At 36.8% G+C, this 21850-nt stretch overlaps 1 protein-coding gene across 4 annotated transcripts in view; it reads right to left on the minus strand.

Moving 5' to 3' along the window:
- Positions 1 to 21850, minus strand: part of LOC103042928 (uncharacterized) — a 142181-nt gene that overhangs the window by 51075 nt on the left and 69256 nt on the right. For 3 of the 4 annotated variants that reach the window (XM_022666798.2, XM_022666797.2, XM_022666796.2), the window contains 3 exons: positions 18430 to 18575; positions 14923 to 14981; positions 10351 to 10440 (listed from right to left, as the gene is read on the minus strand). In XM_022666798.2, the coding sequence (XP_022522519.2) occupies positions 10351 to 10440; positions 14923 to 14981; positions 18430 to 18575 (295 nt within the window). The remainder of the gene's footprint in view (positions 1 to 10350; positions 10441 to 14922; positions 14982 to 18429; positions 18576 to 21850) is intronic. The other variant, XM_049465063.1, reaches the window with a different exon arrangement.

The raw sequence follows: 21850 nt of genomic DNA on the forward strand, positions 1-21850 counted from the left end.
TTTTATCTGAATGTACCTGTTATTTTGGCCTCTTTCTTTAATTTGTCCAATTACCTTTGAGCCTCTGAAATGAGGAAGCTTTGTAGATAAAAGGTTGCAATTCCTAAAGGTTTCATAGAATATTTTTATTCTATTCTTCACATTAAACCTGAAAGCTTACACTTCCATTGCATATAATTTGTCTTATTTAAAATCCAATCTGGTGGCATGCAGAGGCATATACTGAAGATTGTATCACTGTCCAAATATTTATGTATTTAACTGTCTGTTGGCAAACAGTCATCACTCATACACTAAATGACCGAAATGTTTCAGTTATTAATTGTCTAAGATGATGACTGGCTCTAAGTAACAGTACTAAATGAGGGCAACTGCAACTGCAATTTGATTAATGTAAACCTGAAATGATTTACTACATATAGTAGTTAGTAATAAGAAGTACATTAGTACATTAGTACAACTCTTTTTGGCAGTAATAGCGTCCTTCCGATGTGAAAAACAGCTTAAGACAAGTTTCTTGCAGTGATCAACAGGAATCTTAGCCCATTCCTCATGGGCAAAGGCCTCCAGTTCTTTTACATTATTGAGCCTGCGTGTTGAAATTGCCTTCTTTAATCCCCACCAGAGATGTTTTATTGGATTTAAGGCAGGGGATTGAGATGGCCACTCCAGAATCTTCCAGCCCTTCTTCTGCAACAAAGCCATGGTAGAATTGGAGGTATGTTTGGGATCGTTGTCCTGTTAGAAGGTCCATCATCTACCAAGCTTCAGCTTTATCACTGACTGCATGACATTTCCACCCAAGATCTCCTGGTAGTTGACTGTATTCATGGTACCTTCCACATGGTGGAGATTCCCTTTACCTGATCTTATTGTCTTGGCTGATCACCTGAATATCTCCTTCTGACAAGTCCTGTGGCAGTTCCTCAGCTTTCAGCCAGGGATTTGTCTCCATCTTTCCTTTCTCCTATAACAACAGCATCCTCTTTCTGCCACGCTGAGGTAGCGTTTCTACTGTGCTTTTTACTGTACTGTTTTTTGATTTGTTTAATGTCTTTGACATATGTTTTACATCCATATTCTTGCTTATGAAGAGCAATTGCCTTCTCTCTCAACATCTTCGACCATTCCCTGGACTTCACCATGTTGCAGAGACGCCATTAACTGTCTAGAAGGGGCTGAGTACCCAAGCCCTTTTAAATCAGCTTAATTGCTGCTTGTTATGGTTCTATTCACATCTACAGGTGCTTTCAGTGCCCGATTAGAAACACCTGGTTAAATGTCTGTTCTTGAGAATGGTAATCTTTAAGAGGTTAAACAATTGTCAAATAATGGTTGAATAAATGTGTTGCTATACTAGAAAACCTTGTCTATTTCTGAATTTGTCTATAATATATTAATTCCTTTTTTATCTGATTGTGAACAAGATAAAAATAAATGTTGCTAAAACATTAAGTGCAGTGGGGGTTGAATCTTGGTTCCTTCCAAGATTTCTTGTTTCTCCAGCTCTTCTCCAGTGGTTCTGTTTTGCATGTTTTGCTTTGCAACATCAGTTGTAAAAATCACTGTATAAGTACATTGTGTTTGATTTGATACACAGTAAAGCCCATTTTCCACTTCTGGGCCAAACTTATGGTGTAGTCTACGCTTATCCAGCAAAAGTGTGTTATGCAGTGAAGCGCGTTTATACTTCTGCATGCGCGGATCAGTGGCTCTGCAGATCAAACGGCGAAGGTGGGAACATGAGGCCTGGCGGACCAATCATAGCTGCGGCTGTCTGTGTCCCACGATGCGTAGTTACATTTCCAGAGAGATGCACGTCAAGCTGCGGCGTAAGATACGCAGCAACGCGTAGGCTACAGTGTAGGTTTGACACATAAGTATAAATTGGCCTTAAGTAGGGTCAACTAATTCGATTTCACAGTGTAGAGAGAGATCTCCTGCAACTCCACCCAAAGTTCTGACATATACATCATTTTCCCCCTCTATTACAGTGTGTAGAAGATCAACATGATTCTAAAGCTGTTTTTGTGTTTGTTTCAGATCAAACTGCTGTATAATGTTGATGTCAGACCGATGTAAATCAACAACAACGTAAAATGACTGTGTATTTCTGATGCTTTTAATGAACAGCGGTCGCACTCGTTTAATCAGCTTCAGCACTGCCGGGGCCTGAAGTCTCTCCACTATCATCCCAGCGTGTGCCTCCCAACATGACAGCGTCCTTCAGGATGCAATTACCATTTATACAATTACTGCTGTCCTGGCAACGGCACCCACTCTCCACCAGAGCCAGAACATTCCCAGCACTGCTCCCAGTCTTACGTCACTCCGGTAAAGAGGCTCGGGTGTACCAGGTTCACGTACTGTGAGCTGGATCGGCTCGGCAGCAGAAATACTGTTTAGTGTGCGTTGGGGAAGAGTAGGAGGGAAGAAAGTAAGAGCTGGTGCTGCAAGAGAGAGAGAGATATAGCTGGAGGGAATACAGCGCAAGGGAGAGTGAGTGAGCGAGAGAGAGTGAGAGCGAGAGAGAGAGAGAGCACATGGAATGGAGATAAAGACAAATGGAGAAAATAAAAACCCTGCTTTACCTATTATACAATAATACAGGTCTAAATTTCAGCTTGACACCTGGAATTGAATTGTGTGACTCGTGTGTCAATCATAAATTTACCTAAAACCGCTATTCTAATCATCCTTTGATACTTACACTGCAGGAAAAATAAGTATTTGCCCCTCTACTTATTTTTTATATCAGACAAAAATAACCTAATATAAAAAACTATTTTAAATTCTAAAAAATAATCTATTCAAACCAACCTGATTTTGAAAAAGTATTTTTGCCTTCTAAACCTAACAACTTGGTTGTGACACCTTGGCAGCAACAACTGCAATCAAGCTTTTACAATAACTGGTAATGAGTCTTTTACATCTCTGTGGAGGAATTTTGGTCACATTGGAGGGTTTTTGAGCATGAACCACCTATTTACGATGATGCCACAGCATCTCATTCAGACTTTGACTAGTGCACTCCAAAACATTTTTTTTTTTTGAGTCACTTAGAGGTGGATTGTTTGTGTGTTTTGGATCATTGTCCTGCTGCAGAACCCAAGTACGCCTGAGCTTGAGGTCACAAACTAATGGATGGAAATTCTCCTCTTTAGGATTTTATGGTAGAAAGCAGAATGTCATCAATTACAGCAAGTTTTTCAGGTTGTAAAGCAGCAAAGCAGCTCCAGACCATCGCACTACCACCACTATGTTTTACATTCAGTATGATGCTCTTTTTCTGAAATTATGTGTTAGTTTTACCCAGATGTAATGGGACACACACTTTCCAAACAGTTCCACTTTTGTCACATCAGTCTACATAATATTTACCCAAAGTCCTGGGGATCATCAAGAAGTTTTTTGGTAAATGTGAGATGGGCCATTTTGTTATTTTTGGTCAGCAGTGGTTTTTGCCTTGGAAATCTCCCCATTTGTACCCAGTCACTTTCTTATTATTGCATCATTAACATTGACCTTTAACTGAGACCTGCAGTTGTTTAAATGTTGTTCTGGGTTCTTAAGTGGCCTCCTGGATGAGTTGTTCATTCCCTTTTGGAAAATTTTCGGTTGGCTGGCCCTTCTTGGGAAGGTTTACCAGTGTTCCATGTTTTTTCATTTGTGAATAATGGCTCTGTGTTTCTCTGGAGTCCCAAAACTTTAGAAAAGACTTTGTAACCTTTTCCAGACTAAAAGATGATCAATGACTAAATTAATTGCTTAGGGTGTTGAGACCTTTTAGCTGCTTCATGTTGTCAGTCAGGTACTATTTACAGAATGTTTTGATTCTATATGTCTGGCAATAATCAGGCCTGGCTATGAACAGTAGTGATATTGAACTCAGCTTTCCAACAAATGTGGTTAATCACAGTGAATTCAGGGAGGAGAAAAGACCTGTTGTATCTACACTACAATAATACCAGAAAATCTCTCCAGCCATCATTCAAACTGGCTTTGATCCAAATAAATTATCCCAACCATCATCACTTTCCAAAGAACTTCTTTCCTGCTGTTTTGTCCAATTATGTCAAATGTTTCACCCACTAGCCTTTCCTCAGCATCCCTGCAGTAATGACTTCAGCACCACGGACAGCGCAACAGAATTAATGACGTACTTTATCAAAACCATCCGTCTAAAACTGTGTAGACTCCTGTGTAGCTACCTTTTAAATAAAGTGTTATAGACAATTTGATCTGCTCTGTGCAGACCCTGGTGAAAAAAAAAATAAAAATAAAAAAAATATATATATATATACGTAATTGTACTTAAAACATATGGAGAAATGTCTAATTATGCTGTAAATATACTAACAGATTGATGTACTTACCTAAAATATAGTAAAAGTACATTAATATCATGCTTTCATCAAATGTTTGAAAGTAAACTCTGATCATATGTTTTAAAAAGTACAATATAGTGGATTAAAAAAAGACTACTATGAAGTACCCTGTAGTTCAATGTAATTCAATATACTTCTAAAATACTTATTTCCAAATATACTTTTATACATTTTTAGCAAGTTTAGCATTTTTAGCAGTTACTGTAGTTCACTTAAAGTACAATGTATCATGTAACTTTTTAAAAGGAAATTAAATTACTACTACTATTTTTTTTTTAAATAAAGTAAATTTGTAACATGCTACGATTGTAGTACGGTACACTAAAATATATTTTTATACCCAGCAAGTATATTAAAAGTGTGCTTCTTACAAAAGACAGGAAGAAGAAGCATATGTGTACTCTAATGTAAATATATTTAACATACATTCTTAGTACATTCCTAATATACCTGGTGTAAATATGGGGTTACATACATGAAGTAGTATGTTTAAATGTTAAGTAAGTATATTTAAAGTAGTTCCATTTCACCACAGTTAAGCACACTTAGCACAATTTAAGTAAAACTTTTGTAAAAATTTTATACAATTTAAGTATAGGTACAAAAAGTACAAATAAGTACAAAAAAAGTTCAGTTTTAGCTCTCTTTAAATATACTGATTAATAATGTGGATAAAAATAAGCTTTAGTGCACTATAGAATAATAATTCTTAGTATACTTTAATCCACTTTCATTTTACTAAGGGAGCTGCGTTTCTGTAGAGGGACAGTCTTCCGGCAGCTGTGTTCTCAGATTAGGCATAATTAATAAGGCTTCTGGACAGAAGCAGTTTATGGAGCATTTTAAAGCTAACCAACACCCGCTAGAGTCTGGAGGTTTATGATGCTGATGTTGGCAGGCTGGTTAAGGTAGAATTGCTAGAGTACGGTGAAGTGGCAGAAAACAGAGAGGAAAAGTGATGATGTGTACTCTTGTGACTCAATCCTGCACTGTGAACAGGGGATTAATAATCTGGAGGAGGTCTGTGAGGTCATCGATGGTCACACAGAAGAGAGTGCAGAACCTGGTCATACCCAGTGGTGCTAGTTCTGCATTGATTACATGGTGGTCTATCTAGGGCTACTTTACACATTAAATGTATGGCAGTATTTTGATTTATCATATGTGGCACAGGTGTGTCAGTTGTGTTACTGTGTGAATCTCAAAACTCTATTGAATCTGACATTTTAAAGTTCTGATTTGGGCCCTGCAATTACAATATGTCGTACTAAAATCTGACACACATTCAATTTGTGACTGCAAATGTGACTGTTTAAATGACTTTGAAGAATTCAGTAGTGGAACAAAATGCAACAGTTCTCATAAATAATAGCCATGCAGTGTTCCTAATAAACTGGCCAAACACAGCTATGGATTATTCATGCATCAACATAAAAAGAACAGTCATAAAAAAAATGTTTAAAAAACAAAATGACAAAAATGAAAGCGAAACTTTATGTAAAGCACTGCCGTTCAGACAGATCTCAGATTTGGGTCACATCAATATGATTGTCTGAACGGTCAAAACTAAATATCACATTTCAGTCTAAAGGGCTTAAATTCAATTATAAGAAATGTGACCAGGCCAGAAATCATGTGGTCATCTTCAGACACGGCCTCCAACCAGACCTGAAGAACACCAGTACTGTAGGTGTAGTTAGTCTACTCCATGCTGCTCCTGGGAGGTTCAAGCCTGTGTTCACACTACATACAGAGTTTTGTTAGAAACTTTGTGAAGCATCCTCCTCCACTTTTGCATCTTCTAGCAAGAAAAAAGCTATTCTCAGCTAGTGCTGGACGATATGGCCAAAACGTATATCACGATATATTCCTTAATCTCGGTCGATGCGATATAATTTCGATATCGATATAAATACTTTGAAGGCCTCCGAAAAACTACTTAGAATCCCTGTAATGGAAATCTGTACACTACTGTCTGAAATTTAAATTTAATCTTTAAAACCTCCTCTCACAAAAACTGTACAATACTTTATAAACAAAAAATATCAGAATAAATCAATGCTCACTTTTATTTGCATGTTGCAAAATAAAAATATGACATCTCTGTCAAACACAAACCTATAACCTATATACTACATATTACCAATATAAATAACTTTACATTATAACAGAGGCAGAGCTTCTTATTCTTTTGTAAACATATTTATCAGATCAAAAGTGCTTTAACCAGGATAAGGAATACAAAAAGCCTTCACATATATAAAAGGAACATGTAAATAAACAAACCTATATCAACTATAAACTTAGATACAACCTTAACTACAAAAGTGTTTCAGATATTGTGTGTAGTGAAACTGCTTGAAGTGGTGGAACAGACCGAACCAGAGCGCAGCGGAGCTTCATTGCGGGAGACTTTTTGGTGCGGACCGGAGCGAAGCCGAGATCCACTCGGTTAGGGCCGGTTTCGCTTCATCGCGGGAGGTTTTAGGTGCGACGCAGAGTGGCACAGAGCCGACCCAGGCCTAGCCTAGCCTAGCCTAGCTGGCTACATGCCTGTATGATTACATCATTACGCAGTGACGTAGCCCGGCTATGGAGGCTGATTGTGTTCAGCTCTGCAGTGAACTGACGCCGCTAAAAACGGCTGTCTGTGATAGATTCTGTACTTATACATATCGATATGCCACAAAAATGATATCACCGTTATTGAAACATTTCTTATCGCGATAAATACCGATATCGAAATGTTGTCCAGGCCTATTCTCAGCTCAGACAGACAATTCTAGCCAGGGGTCACTGGTCATAATCATTATCATTAGTGCAGTCACTAAAGACTTTAAAACACTTCTAATTATCTCAATACCGATACTGATAAGATTGAACATAAAACTAAAGACTTTTCTTTTTTATTAATATTAAAAAAAGAAACTGAAAAGATGAACAATTTGATCATAAGTCTATGGTATTTCTCTGGTAGTTAACTTTGTATTTGAAAGTTGAAAGCAGATCTCATTGATTACTCCTTTTAAAACAGGGTTTTAGGGTCAAAGATTCATAGTGGGTCATCGATCAGTGCTTTGATTCACTTGATGGCTGAAAAAAAGGCATTTAAACATTGCATTTGCTAAAATTGTGTGAATTATCATGTGATCTTTGTGATGTTTGGAGTATTTAAGTATTTAACTTACACTCTCCAATGGCTGACGAGTCGACTCATAAAAGATTTGGATCACAAAACTCGGTTCAATGATTCACAACATTGTTTAAAGAAGCAAGCAGTGGCCATAAAGTGATCACATGATACACACATTAGTTAAAATTATAATAAAATTATAGTAGAAGTGAAAAATATCTGTACAATGGATCAAACAAATAAACAATATGCAACATCAAAGTCAAATGTGTGGGTTTTTTTTTTGTTTTTTTCCAATTTAAGTCCGCCCCAGTACACTCTCCACAGTCTCTACAGTGCTGATCTATCTGTCAATAATCACTAACTAACAGGCACAACCAACGTGTTTATTCATTTATTTCTTCCATTGACATGTTGTGTATTTTTCTGCTGAGGTCATGACCCCATACAGTCAATAGTAACTATGTCAATGAGTTTACCATCAATAAACCAACAACATCAGCCAACAGACCCCAGTTAAAGACCCTCCAGTGAGCCGTAATGGCAGTTGTTCCCAATGACCAATCCTAAATAAAACATCCTCTTAACAGGAAAACAAATTCAGAGACCGAGTCTTAACGAAGCAAACCTCGTTAACATTCATTAGCATAAGGCCAGGCATGCTGCTGATTGATTTCAGACTGTGCCTGTGGGCCTAATGAGAGGAACCCAAATATGCCTGACTTCCTATCTCTGACACAAAGGCAATGATGTAATAATGAAATCTAATGAAAAACAGCCTAATGGGGAGAATATTCCCTCAGGATAAACGCAGTGAAACAGCAGAGCACGAAACACAACAGACCATTGACCGCTCACTTGTTTATTTATTCACTCGCTCTGTTAATGAAGTAAATGAACATCACACAGCCTACCTGTTGTACAAAGCAGTCTGGGTATGTTAGATTATAAATCATTATGATCTAATGCAGTATTTATTTATGTACCATATTTTTCGCACTATAAGGCACACCTAAAATGTTTCTTTAATTTGAACAAAAATCGCCAGTGTGTGTTATAATCCAGTGAGCCCTCTGTACAAATTCTACCTGTCAGGTATTAAGGAGCAGTAAACCCACTCTGCTGAAGTACAGAGTTATACAGGAGTCTCTCCAGGATGGAGCAGCATTCAGGGTTCTTGCGCCATTGTAAAAGTCAAATGTAATGCTTTTTAAGATCTTTCTAAGACCTCAATAAATGTGATTTATTTATTTAAAACCCAAAAAATGTAGTCATAATTTCTTAATTACGTTTCCAATTTATTCGTTTTTTTTCTTTAAATTTTGTTTCCTTTTGATGCATAACTGAGCTAACATAGCATATGTAAGTAGCATTACTTTAAAACAACACACTAAATTGCATGTAGGAAGCAAAAAAAAAAAAAATGAAAAAAAAAAAAACAAAACACAAAGTATACCTACAGCAATTTTACAGTAAATTTAAGACAAATTAAGACCTTAATTCTTCAGATTTTAATTTAAGACATTTTAAGACTTTTTAAGGACCCGCGGGAACCCTGGTTTTAGCAGCTAACTGCAGCGCTAGCTCTTTTGCTGTTCAGAGGTGAGAATTTCCGTGTTAAAACAAGCTTCAATATATAAATAGCAGTGGTGTCAATCAATTCAAAAATTTAATCCGATTAATCACAACAAAATTCTGCGATTAACTGCAATTAATCACATTTGTTTTTTCTCAGACGTAAATTATTATAGTGGATATTTAAATGTACATAAAGGAATGAATGTAAGAAATGTAAAATACAATTATATGTATATTAGTTGAGTCAATTAAAATAATGATATATACTTGTATGTTTGAGGGGTGATAAAAATCAATGCAGGGTGCTGGAATAAAGAATGCATGATAAATTGGACTGTAAAATTGTGAGGATTACTGAATTCCAACTTAATTTTAATATTTAAAAAATATCAGAGATGAGCAGTGCAGTGCAGGAGTGCCGGTGTGTGTGTGTGTGTGGGTGCGTGTATCAGTAAGAGAGAGAGAGAGAACTCTAACCGGGTCTGAGCTGGGAGTCTGAACCGGAGTGTTACTGCTGGACACCGTAAGAGTGCGCTGTTCAGTCGTTCAGCCAGAAAACTAATCAGTGCGTTGGGCAGGGGCGGGGCAGATTACAGCGGAAGTAGGAGTCAAACTTGGTGCCTTAATTAACTTGCGTTATAAAAATAGTAACGCGTTACTGATTACAAATGAACATCGGGCGTTAACGCTTTAACGTTGACACCCCTAATAAATAGTAAGTCAAGGCGTGAACAGCTAGCTCATCGTGCCCTGGCTTAAAGGATCACTCAGGGTTCCTCAGTGTAGCACGGTCAGGCAGCATTTACTAGCGTTAAGTTCTGGTAACCATGCTGTTTAAAAACAAAAAATACTGGAAATCTAAGCTTAATTTAAGTAAACTGAAGTGCTTTACTTACCAAAAAACACAGCTTTCAGGAGAGAAATCTGTGTAGATTAATATCCAGCGCTCATTTGACTTTGAAAGAAAATATTTTTTAAGAATAACAGTTTTGTTTACTTAGGCGCTTCTCCCGACTTTTCCATTAGAAGGGAAACATGATGACACCCTTGTTTCTTACTATTGTCACTTAATATGCGCCTTATACTCCGATACACCACATGTATGTATGAAAATAGACCAGACAATAGACATTCACTGATAGTGTGCCTCATAATCCGTTCCTCCTTATAGTGCAAAAAATCCGATATACATATTTATGTATGTAAATGTGTGTGTTCTCATGCCTGTATGAGAAATCTCTGCTAATCTACCTTAAGGAGCTCTCTTGGGAAATCATGGCCGCTGTTCAGTCCCTCCAGATTCCCGATGAACTGAGTGCAGGACATCCGCTTTCCAATGTTCTGCCAACAGAGAGTCGCAGTTAATAGAGATTCATTAATATGAGAATAGAGTGAAGATGATGGTATTAATCATGTTGTCGCTGTCCAATGAAAAGCATGCATGTCCAAAATGGTATGTTTACAGAGGAAGGCAAAAATATTCTTAAGGTTAAATGGAATGCTTTTCAATGTCAGTTTAATTTATCTTTCTATTGATCCTCTCATCCATAGTTATTTATACAGCATGCAATGTAATTAATAAATTAATGCATTAATCCATAAAAATAGACAGCAGCATTATATGCAAAAATATACAACATTGGTAACAAGGACTTATTTCCAATGAAAATGGTAAGTAAATGGCAAAAATGTTATTACGTTTAATTAAAATCAATGTAAAATGATTTTGTTGCAAGTCATTTTAGAGCATTTCTATTAGTCCTTTCATCCAAAATTATGTAGACAAAGCAAGTAACAGTTCAAACAATGGAGAAAACAAAAACGTGGGTACATTCATCTGCATTTAATTTGCTGAAAAATGTAACATGTATTTCTATAGGGTTACATTACTTAAAAATTCAGCTTTTCTGGAGTTCAGCAAATACAAACAAATTAAAATACAGACATGTGTAAAATACTAGAGACCCAGACTTGAGTAAAGGTATAAGTGCTTTATCAAAATATGACTTGAGTAAAAGTAAAAAGTGTTATTTAAGCTTCATACTTAAGTAGCTACTTTTTCAAATTATTACTACTGAAAGTATTTTTGTAGTTATTACAGAAATAGTCAAAAGTTGGAATATCATATTGTTTATATAATTAAAAATCTTTAGGCTAACACTCAATTCTAGAGATGGGACAATTGATCGGCAATGTATCGGTATCGGTTGATTTTCAGCCAAAATTTTCAGCCAATATTCCTCTGATTTAGTCGATCCGATTCAGAAGTTAAGCAGTTAAGCTGTGCTGTGTGGGGATGGCTGGTGAAACTGCAGTAAGCTGCAGTTCCTCATCCAACCACTAGCTGAAGCAGGAACCCATCTGTCTTTACCCACTCAGTGCTAAAAGCTCAGCCACAAGCTACAGGCTCAGCTCAGCTCAGCTCAGCTCAGCCCAGTTAGGCTGGAGCATTTTTACAGCTTCTGCAGTTTATATGTGTAGGACCAATGCGCCACATAGTGAAAATAAAATAAGGGTTTTAACTCCACTAACCGTATAATAGTTCATCTTTCAGCCCAACCAGTGAGTAACAGAGCTAGTTAGCTCAGCTAACTCAGCTCAAGCGAATAGCAGCAGCTTGTGAGCTGGTTAGCTCAGAAGCTAACAGCAGCAGATGACTATAGTTTAGACTGTTTTTAGACTGATATGCAGAAGTTTTTGTTTGTTTTAACCCTGAGCTCCACACTGCAGTTTCTGTGTGAGCACACGAGAGCTCGTCCACTCCGTATCGGTTTATACTGGAGGCCGCAGCTCTGCTCGGATAAAATTAAAGGCAGTTTGCGCACCGCTCACCTCAGAATGTTTATAACTACATGGCTTAGTGGACACAGCTGCAGGTAAGACTGTTTAAGGCTACTGAAGTCTATTAAAGTCTATTGGAGGATATTGAAAGGGTTACTGGGTACAGGCAGGTTAGATGTGAGCATATTCATGTCCTTGCTGCAGAGAATACACAGCGCTGTCACAGTTTCACAAAAGAAAATAGTCCTCTTCCATGTTGTACTGTTTATTAACATCATTAAAACAGATTTCGCTCATTACAACTATTTGGGAATTCAGTTAAAAGCTCTGTTTTATTGCTGTAACGTTACTTACTAAAATGTGGAGTTTAAATGAGGTCCATAATAACAGTTTATGGGGGTGGACAGGATCAGGCTGGAATTTTTGCCCAATCTAAGCTCTAGCTGGAGCGTTAGATTACAGTTACCCTTATTAAAATCATATATTATTAGTTATATATTAACAGTAAATATGAGCTATTTTAAACAGTAAGCTGATTCCGAAAAACAGGCTGTGAGGCGGCTAATGTTGGGATACACATTTCTGCAGTATTCTGCACTCACTCACTCACACAAGCCTTTCTGCTTAATTTTAGAGCTTTAACGTGAGGATTTAATATTTAATAGCATTCAGCAACAAGAGCATTAGTAAGCTTAGGATATTGGATGATCACCACACCACCTCAACTCCAACTAATAATAAGTTAGTAATAAAACATACAAATATACAAAATATACAAAAGAGTATTGCAATATTTTATTTAAGAAAAATGAATTAGAGACATTTAAGGAAGTATTTTATGACTTATGACAGTAAGACTTATGATAACTTGGCATAGGGGCTTCCTCTACATTTGGGAAGTTGAATTAGCAATTTGGCCCTCAGGTAAGATACCTTTGCATGCATTTCTGAACAAGCTGAGAGATGATAAATATCAAGTTGAAAGAACAAATGGACTAAGGTGTTTATAATTATAAGACTTGGATTACACAGTTTTACACACACTAATCTATACTCCTCTAAACACAGACTCTATACTCCTGATTACAGTGAGTGAAGCATCAGCACAATTCTGAAGCTGATCATTTAAAGTAAACATGTTAAATAAATGTTGCTTTAAGTAAAATACAGAGAGACAGAAAATATCTCGCATCATCTCTTGATGTTTCTCTCTCTTGCTATTTTACTCTCTGTGATGGGGGTCACTCTCTCCTGCAGTCTGGAGCTCTGATGAATAAGGGCGTTCTGCATGTAGACTGTAGGAGGTGTGCTCAGCAGAAAGAGATGCTGATGGAATTAATGTACCCTTTGATTACCTGCAGAGCATCACCAAAACCACAGTTCTTTAGGTTTCATTGGTCTGGAATCCAGAACAGTTATAAGGTAGAAAGACCACATTGCTGTAAAAATGTATTTGCCCCTCTCAGATTTATTTAGTTTTCCTTTTTTATCACAATACAAGAATAACAAACAATCTTTAATTCCAAACAATGATAACCCAAATCATTGCATAGCATTTTTTTAATTATAATTTTATTTATTAAGAGAAATAATCTATCCAAACTAAATTGGCCCTGTGTGAAAAAGTGTTTTCACCCTAAATCTTATAACTTTTTGTGGTCCACCTCAGACTTTGACTTGGCCACTTCAAAACTTTTTTTTTTTTTTTTAATCATTCACTTGCACCACTGTGTGTTTTGGATCATTGTCCTGCTGCAGAACCCAAGTCTGCCTGAGCTTGAGGTCATGAACAGATGGCCGGATATTCTCATTTATGATTCAAAAAATCATAAATGAGAATGATTTATGATAATGATAATGAAATCATAAATGAGAATATCCGGCCATCTGTTCATGACCTCAAGCTCAGGCAGAATCAGAATCAGAATTCCTGGTTCCATCTATTATAGCAAGTTGTTCAGGCCCTAAAGCAGCAAAGCAGCCCCAGACCATCACACTACCACCACCATGTTTTACATTCAGTATGATGTTCTTTTCTTTTCTTTTCATTTGTGAATAATAGCTCTCACTGACTATAAAATGTCAAATACTTTGTTTTCTCTTCTGTTAATGGATTTCTTCAGATTTGGGCATAATGTGTGCTTCATGTTGTTAGACAATTACTTTTTCACAGGGCCAGGTTTGTTTGGATGGCTTTTTCCTTTATAAATAAAATTATCATTTAAAAACAGCTTTTTTTGTTTTTACTTTTGTTTTTACTTTTACAAAAACAAATACTTTTTAAGGGCACTGTAGATGCACACGCCCATTCCCACTTAAAGGGTCCCATAGCATCTCTTAATCAATATCTCTTTTTAGAAGCTAATGATGAATTTAATATAGATGTTACAAATAAGCTTGAGATTCATGCCACCATCTGATTTGATTAAAACTGCCAACACTATTGCCTTGCTTATTGTATATACTATACTATACTGTACTATAGATTGAATAGATTGTATTGTACTAGCCGGTTCCTGCCAACACACAGCCCTACATATATATGATGTCTTCATTTCATTAGTAAAGAGGTGTAAGGTGGGCTTACAGGTGGTATTTATAGAGAGGGCTTTTATTGGGTGGATTGAAGCAGGGGGTGCTCTCTGATCCACACAGACAGCAGCGAGCCATTATAACAAATTGATTCCAGCACTTCACAGCACACGACCTCAGCAGGGAATGCTCCACACGGCTGAGTAAGAGTGTGTGTGTGTGTGTGTGTGTGTCCGCAAGTGAGAAAGAAAGATTAGAAGAGGGCAAGAACAAGAAAGGATTGTCAAGGTTGAATCTTAATGTAAAACTCTTCTTTTAACCAAACGCTGAATTAGTACGATCTAATATAAAACATAAAACACAGAACTGACAGCAGGATGAATTTCCATAATAAAGGCACCTGTGGTGAGATGTACTCTCTTTATGTTGAGAAATGGTTCTAATATTACATTTCTCCTCACACACACACACACACACACACACACACACACCCCACAACATCACGCCTACCTGGCCGTGCAGGTCCGTGTTGAGCAGCATCAGGGCGCAGGTCAGTGTGTGGACACTGTCTGTAACAACAAAGTGAAACCCAAGCATAAAGATGAAGATAGTAATACGAATAACAGGCAAAAGTTTTACTACACAAATGAAAACACCCTAAAACATATAGATTTGTACAAAAATATGTATGTTTCAATATTTCAAATTTTTATATTTTTATTTTTAAAATAGCCTCTAAAAGAGGATCCGGCTCAGTTTTACTGAATGCAAGCGGCTGGTGGAGCAATGGAGACTTAAAGGAGGTTTAAAGGGGTTTAAAAGTACAATCTATAATGCACAAAATATGCTTTACAACACAGAATACTATTTCACTCTGCAATTTATTTACATTAACCTGCATTACAAATTATTTTACCCTAAACTAAAAATTTAAATAAATTTAAATAATTATATGAATTAATAATATTTTTAACTAAGATACAATATTAATACTGACACAACTGACAACCGTATATATAATACCTTTCTTACATCCTTTAAAGATATTTCCCTCAGCAGTTTCTGACTGAGTGCTCTCTCTCTCTGTCTGGCTGAACATAACCTGGACTCGGATTCATCCGCTCTGAAAGGAGACCGCATCAACCCTATCCAGTTTAAAATGATTCTTCCGCATGCTCGGTGCAATTACCCATTCTCACCAGAGAGGGCCCTCAATCCCTCAAATCCCAAAACTTACAGACAGCAGCTTTAAAGGGAGAGAGTGTAAGTGTTGGGGTTTTAGAGACCTCTCTGGTGAGATTGTGTAACTGCATGGAACATGCAGGGGAGTATGTTTTTTAGCTCGCCAGCTCTCGTCCGAATTCTGTGTTTTTTTGGTTTAAGGATGTGAGACTAAAGATAGGATGACAGAGATTGCCATACTAATATCTTCATGCTCGCAGAATCTCCTGTATCAGTGCCGTGGTTGCTCAGGTAACTATAAAAATGTATTTAGCATGATTATATTTGGTATTGCTTGGATGTATCAAAAATAATTTATTGGAATATTTTTCCCCTCATCAACTCTCACCAAATACTACCGCTTTCAGTTTAAGACTGAAAATTATTAAAAAATAGGACTGCTGCTTTAATATACAGTATCACATAAACATTAGGACACACCTTCTCATTCAAAGTTTTTTATTTTTTTATTTTTGTCCCACATCATAAATGAATACTGAGGTCATCCAGACTATGGAGGAACTTATATGAAATCATGTAGTAACTTAAAAGTGTTAAACAAACCAAAATACTGGTTTCTGAGACTGGTAACTCTGATGAGCTTATCATGTAAAACAGAGCTAACTCTTGCTCTTCCTTTCCTGAGGTTGTTCTGATCAGAGACAGTTTCATCATAGTGTTTTTGATGGTCTTTGAAACTGCACTTGAGTATACTTTTATTTATTCTTAAATTGGTTTAAGTATTTCTTTACTTACTGATTACTTACTGATTAGTTATATAGATTAGAACATTACTTAAATAGAGCTATTCACTGGACTATGGAGTCAAAAAAGGGTCATAAAGATTTTGAGTTTGTAAAACAGAAGTCACAAATGTACTGAAACTTGTAACTGCGTTTAAACAACTGCATGCACGAAAATCCAAATCCACAAATTAACTGGAATGTGCAAACTTGAAACAGAAAGTAATATTAATAATAATTCAAATGTACAAATGTGAAAAAAATATTTTAATTATATATAAATATATATTTTTTAATTTGTAAATCCAATCTCTTGAATGTGTGAATCAGTACTGCTCAAATGGCTTAAGCTGGATCAGACCAAAAATCACATGGAATTTGTGAGGTTGTAAATGTGACAGTGGGTGTTTTTCACTGTGGAGCTAAAAATCCTCTCATTCATCTTCTCTGCTGCGTGTGAAGCTCCAGCTGCAGTTGCGAATTTTGACCCTGTTTTGACGCCTGATTGATGGACCAATAGGAAAGCTTTATCCGGACCAATCAGATTACGGGGTTTGTTTAACCAATCAGAACAATGGATGGGTCTCTGCAGCTCGGAGTACTGGGTGTGTCGAAAGGTGTGGGCGTGTCGAAAGTGTGGCCGCCATTTTGGGGTCGGCCACCATGCGCCCCCCAGTGGATCAATTTACACTGAGGAAGGAGTTTAATAAAACAATAATATTCATAACTCTACCAATTTTTACCCGATTTACACACGGTTTGGTTTGTTACAAACAGCAGAGATGTAGTAATGATACAGGACACTGTCACAAATTACAAATACGTGCTTTCATGCTGAAATACTTTACATTATGTTCTAATAATATGAATTAATTTTATATTACACACACACACACACACACACACACACACACACACACACAAACACACATATATATATATATATATATATATATATATAAATTAATTAATTAATTTATGTACTTATTAATATGCTATACCATATGTCTGTCTTTGATAAAGAGCATAATATAAAGTATGAAAGCACATATTTGTAATGTGTGACAGCGTCCTGTATCATTACTACATCTCTGCTGTTTGTAACAAACCAAACCGTGTGTAAATCAGGTAAAATGGTAGAGTTATGAATATTATTGTTTTATTAAACTCCTTCCTCAGTGTAAATTGATCCACTGGGGGGCGCATGGTGGCCGACTCCAAAATGGCGGCCACACTTTCGACACGCCCACACCTTTCGACACACCCAGTACTCCGAGCTGCAGAGACCCACCCAGTGTTCTGATTGGTTAAACAAACCCCGTAATCTGATTGGTCCGGATAAAGCTTTCCTATTGGTCCATCAATCAGGCGTCAAAACAGGGTCAAAATTCGCAACTGCAGCTGGAGCTTCGCACACGCAGCAGAGAAGATGAATGAGAGGATTTTTAGCTCCACAGTGAAAAACACCCACTGTCACATTTACAACCTCACAAATTCCATGTGATTTTTGGTCTGATCCAGCTTAAGCCATTTGAGCAGTACTGATTCACACATTCAAGAGATTGGATTTACAAATTAAAAAATATATATTTATATATAATTAAAATATTTTTTTCACATTTGTACATTTGAATTATTATTAATATTACTTTCTGTTTCAAGTTTGCACATTCCAGTTAATTTGTGGATTTGGATTTTCGTGCATGCAGTTGTTTAAACGCAGTTACAAGTTTCAGTACATTTGTGACTTCTGTTTTACAAACTCAAAATCTTTATGACCCTTTTTTGACTCCATACTGTACACCAACTCTACCTCTTCACTACTTTATAACTGATGCTCTCAAACACATTAAGAGAGCAAAAATTTAATTAACACAGCTGTTAACTGAAAGTCATTTTGGGTGACTCTACCTCATAAAGCTGACTAAGAAAATTCCAATATGTGCAAATCTGTCATCTAAACAAGAAGTGCTACTTTGAAGAATCTAAAATATGAAACATTCTGGTTTGTTTAACACGTTTTAATAACACTGAATTTAATATAATGGTTTACCACTCTCTCTCTCTCTTTCTCTCAGAGACGTACCCTCAGACAGCAGGAGCATGGGGTTGCACTGCAGGTACCGTCGTGAGAAATGAGCCAGAACTCGCTCCCTCTCCTGAGTTTCTCCCATCAGGGCAAATTCTAGCAAAAAGCTCCTGAAGGAAACAAAGAGGAATACAATGAAGAAACACTGGCAACCCAAAGTTCCTCAACAGCTCTTATACTGGTAACACTTAAGGTTACAGAACCATGGTACCTACAGAACCAATTCTCGACCAATCGTAAATTAAGACAATATTATCATTAAACATTTTAACTGATGTCTCAATACAATATTATTTACATACAGCTGGAGAGAGCTTAGAGCATACAAGCAAAACACTCTGAAACACTATGCTCTTAATGCCCTTCACCAGCAGATGGCACTGTGACAGAGTGCTGGACATGTACAACAGTACCATACACCAAAACCCCCTGTAACCCACCCACAACCATGTAATCAATCCACTCACCACCCTGCAATCCACCCACTCACCACCCTGTAATCCACCCACTCACCACCCTGTAATCCACCCACTCACCACCCTGTAATCCACCCACTCACCACCCTGCAATCCACCCACCCACAACCCTGCAATCCACCCACCCACAACCCTGCAATCCACCCACTCACCACCCTGTAATCCACCCACTCACCACCCTGTAATCCACCCACTCACCACCCTGTAATCCACCCACTCACCACCCTGTAATCCACCCACTCACCACCCTGCAATCCACCCACCCACAACCCTGTAATCCACCCACTCACCACCCTGCAATCCACCCATTAGAAACTCTGTAATCCACCCACCCACAACCCTCTAATCCATCCACAACCCTGTAATCCACCCACTCATTAATAACCCTGTAATCCACCCACCCACAACCCTGTAATCCACCGACAACTCTGTAATCCACTCACCCACAACCCAAAAATTCACCCACAACTTTGTAATATACACCCATCAACCCACCCACAACTCTGCAATCCACCCACAAACTACTCTGTAATCCACCCAAGCCCACATTATAATCCACTCAATCACATTCCTCCCACAACCATGTAATCGCCAACATCACTGCTGTTCAAATTTAATTGTAATCAGCATTTTAAACCACCTCATAGTGTGATTTGGGTTAGATTTACAAAAATGTGGTTTCTGGCTGTCCAGACTATCAAAATCAAGCTTGATGCAATCTACATATTCCAAAAATCAGATTTGAGCTGGCTGTCTCAACATAGGTGGACAAAACTCATTGATGCTTATGCATATTGCTCCTTCAGTTAAAGTCTGATGGCTAATTGTGCTGTGTACTTTCTGAGGTTCTTATTCAAAATGACTTAAATAATGTTTCTTTAACTGATATAGTGGGTGGGGCTCTGGTGGGAGTGGTTTTATGCAGGTTTCCTTATTGTGAAGTAGTTGTGAAGTAGTGCATTATTGTTCACTAATATATCCACCTCTTAATACATGCCACTGGAACCAGATAAACAGTCTTATCATGTGACATCACGTCAGTGGTTTTAATGTTATGGCTGATCTGTTTATGTAGTGCTTATATAGTTTATAATATAGTATATTTAGTTTATCATCAGAATGTAAGTCTGTGGGATTTTTTCAGTGGGGAATTACAACTTCCTCTTTTACTTACTGAGGTATAAATATAAAGTGACACACAATCCGACAGCCTGAATCATCCAACATCAAAGATGGAGAAAATCAGAAAATACTCCAACTGAATAGCTCAAATAGTTCTATATGACCTACATATATCAGGTAATGTTTCATAAATATATCCATTTCCATTACTGGGGCAAAACAACTTTAAAAGACCCAGAGCTACTGGTGTTTTCTGCTCACATACAGTACAAGAAAAATCTTCAAAACATCACAGTTGGACAGTTGGCTGCCTTCTGGCGTCACCAAGGCTCTAAAAATACAACTAGCTTGTGGAAACTGAGCATCCAACACTCTGATCTGAAGAATCTGGAGATGGTCTCTGATTCCCACCAGTTCTCCTCCTCCTCCAGCAGTTAATAAGACAAGACAAGAGTGCCGTTATCTTGACATATATTTCAATTCAAAGAGTATTTTGAGTATATAAATTATTAATTTCAGATCAATTTTTGTGGAGCTTTATTTATACTGAGTTTTGTAAATAATGCTGTGCAATATCATACGGCACACTATGTATTTTGATGCAGTAATAATGTGATCAAAAATAAATCCATAATAATTGCAGTTTTTTTTTTTACTGAGCGCTTTTTCAGTTAAGTCTATTTTATATTAGTTTGATATTTACTGTGAAGATTTAAGGGTCTTTTTGTGTAGTTGTTTATATGCATGCAATAAACATTATTATTATTATTATTGCTACATTACTAAGGTGGAAGGTAAAATGCTAAAACTAACTTGTTCACTAAAAGTGAGTGAGATCTAAATCTGCAAAATTGAAAAAATAATAATAAAGTGCTTCCATACGTTTGTTAAGCCTCTCATTACAGAAAATAGTAGATTAATCAATTATCAAATCAGTTGCCAACTATTTATTTAATTTATTTAATTGATTAGTTATTGCAGCCCTATTTTTCAGTGTTTTTTTTATATATATCTAATAATATAGTTCTCGCAAAAATACCCTAAAATATCAGGATATTATTTTAGGGCCATATCACCTACCTGTAGCGGATAAACAATAAATAATTAATCTTTACCAAAAAAATGAAGAAAACTGTGTATTTTCTGTATTTATACTTCACATTCATGCTTCATCAATACAAATACAACATTTAACTGTTAGAGTTACAACTTAGAGTTTTATTACACTGCAAAAAAAAGTCCAGCACTCACATTTGGGAAAAAAAAGCTATAAACCCTTTCTTTTGCTGCTTGTACTGATTTCACCTGTTCACCTCCCTATATACTGTATACCCCTGCACTTCACACCCTCACTGCCGTCCATCTATTCAAAATGGTTAGCTTGTCCATAGTTTTCTCTGTGTATCTTTGTGACTTTTGTATATTTGACCACGATTCTGCTTTACCCTCCATTATTACCCTGACGTGTTTTAGACCTAGACTTTCTCACCATTCTTGAATTCTTTACCACCTTTTGCTTTGCATGAACCTTTTGTTACAGATCTTGCCTGTTGCTCACCCTAGACCCTAGCTTTTGGACAGAACATTTTGATAGTTGATGTACCTATATAAAATTTACAAACCATATTATAGGAGACTTTCACACACGCTTGATGTAATTTCAAGGGATATTACTTAAATATGTCTACAATTGACATATATTCAACAAACAAATATTCAGAGAAAATATTACTTTGAATTTGAACATGTGATAGAAAAATAATCAATCTCTTCTATTGAAAGGATGT

This window comes from Astyanax mexicanus, chromosome 15 (genome assembly GCF_023375975.1).
Source record: "Astyanax mexicanus isolate ESR-SI-001 chromosome 15, AstMex3_surface, whole genome shotgun sequence".
Taxonomy (NCBI): domain Eukaryota; kingdom Metazoa; phylum Chordata; class Actinopteri; order Characiformes; family Acestrorhamphidae; genus Astyanax; species Astyanax mexicanus.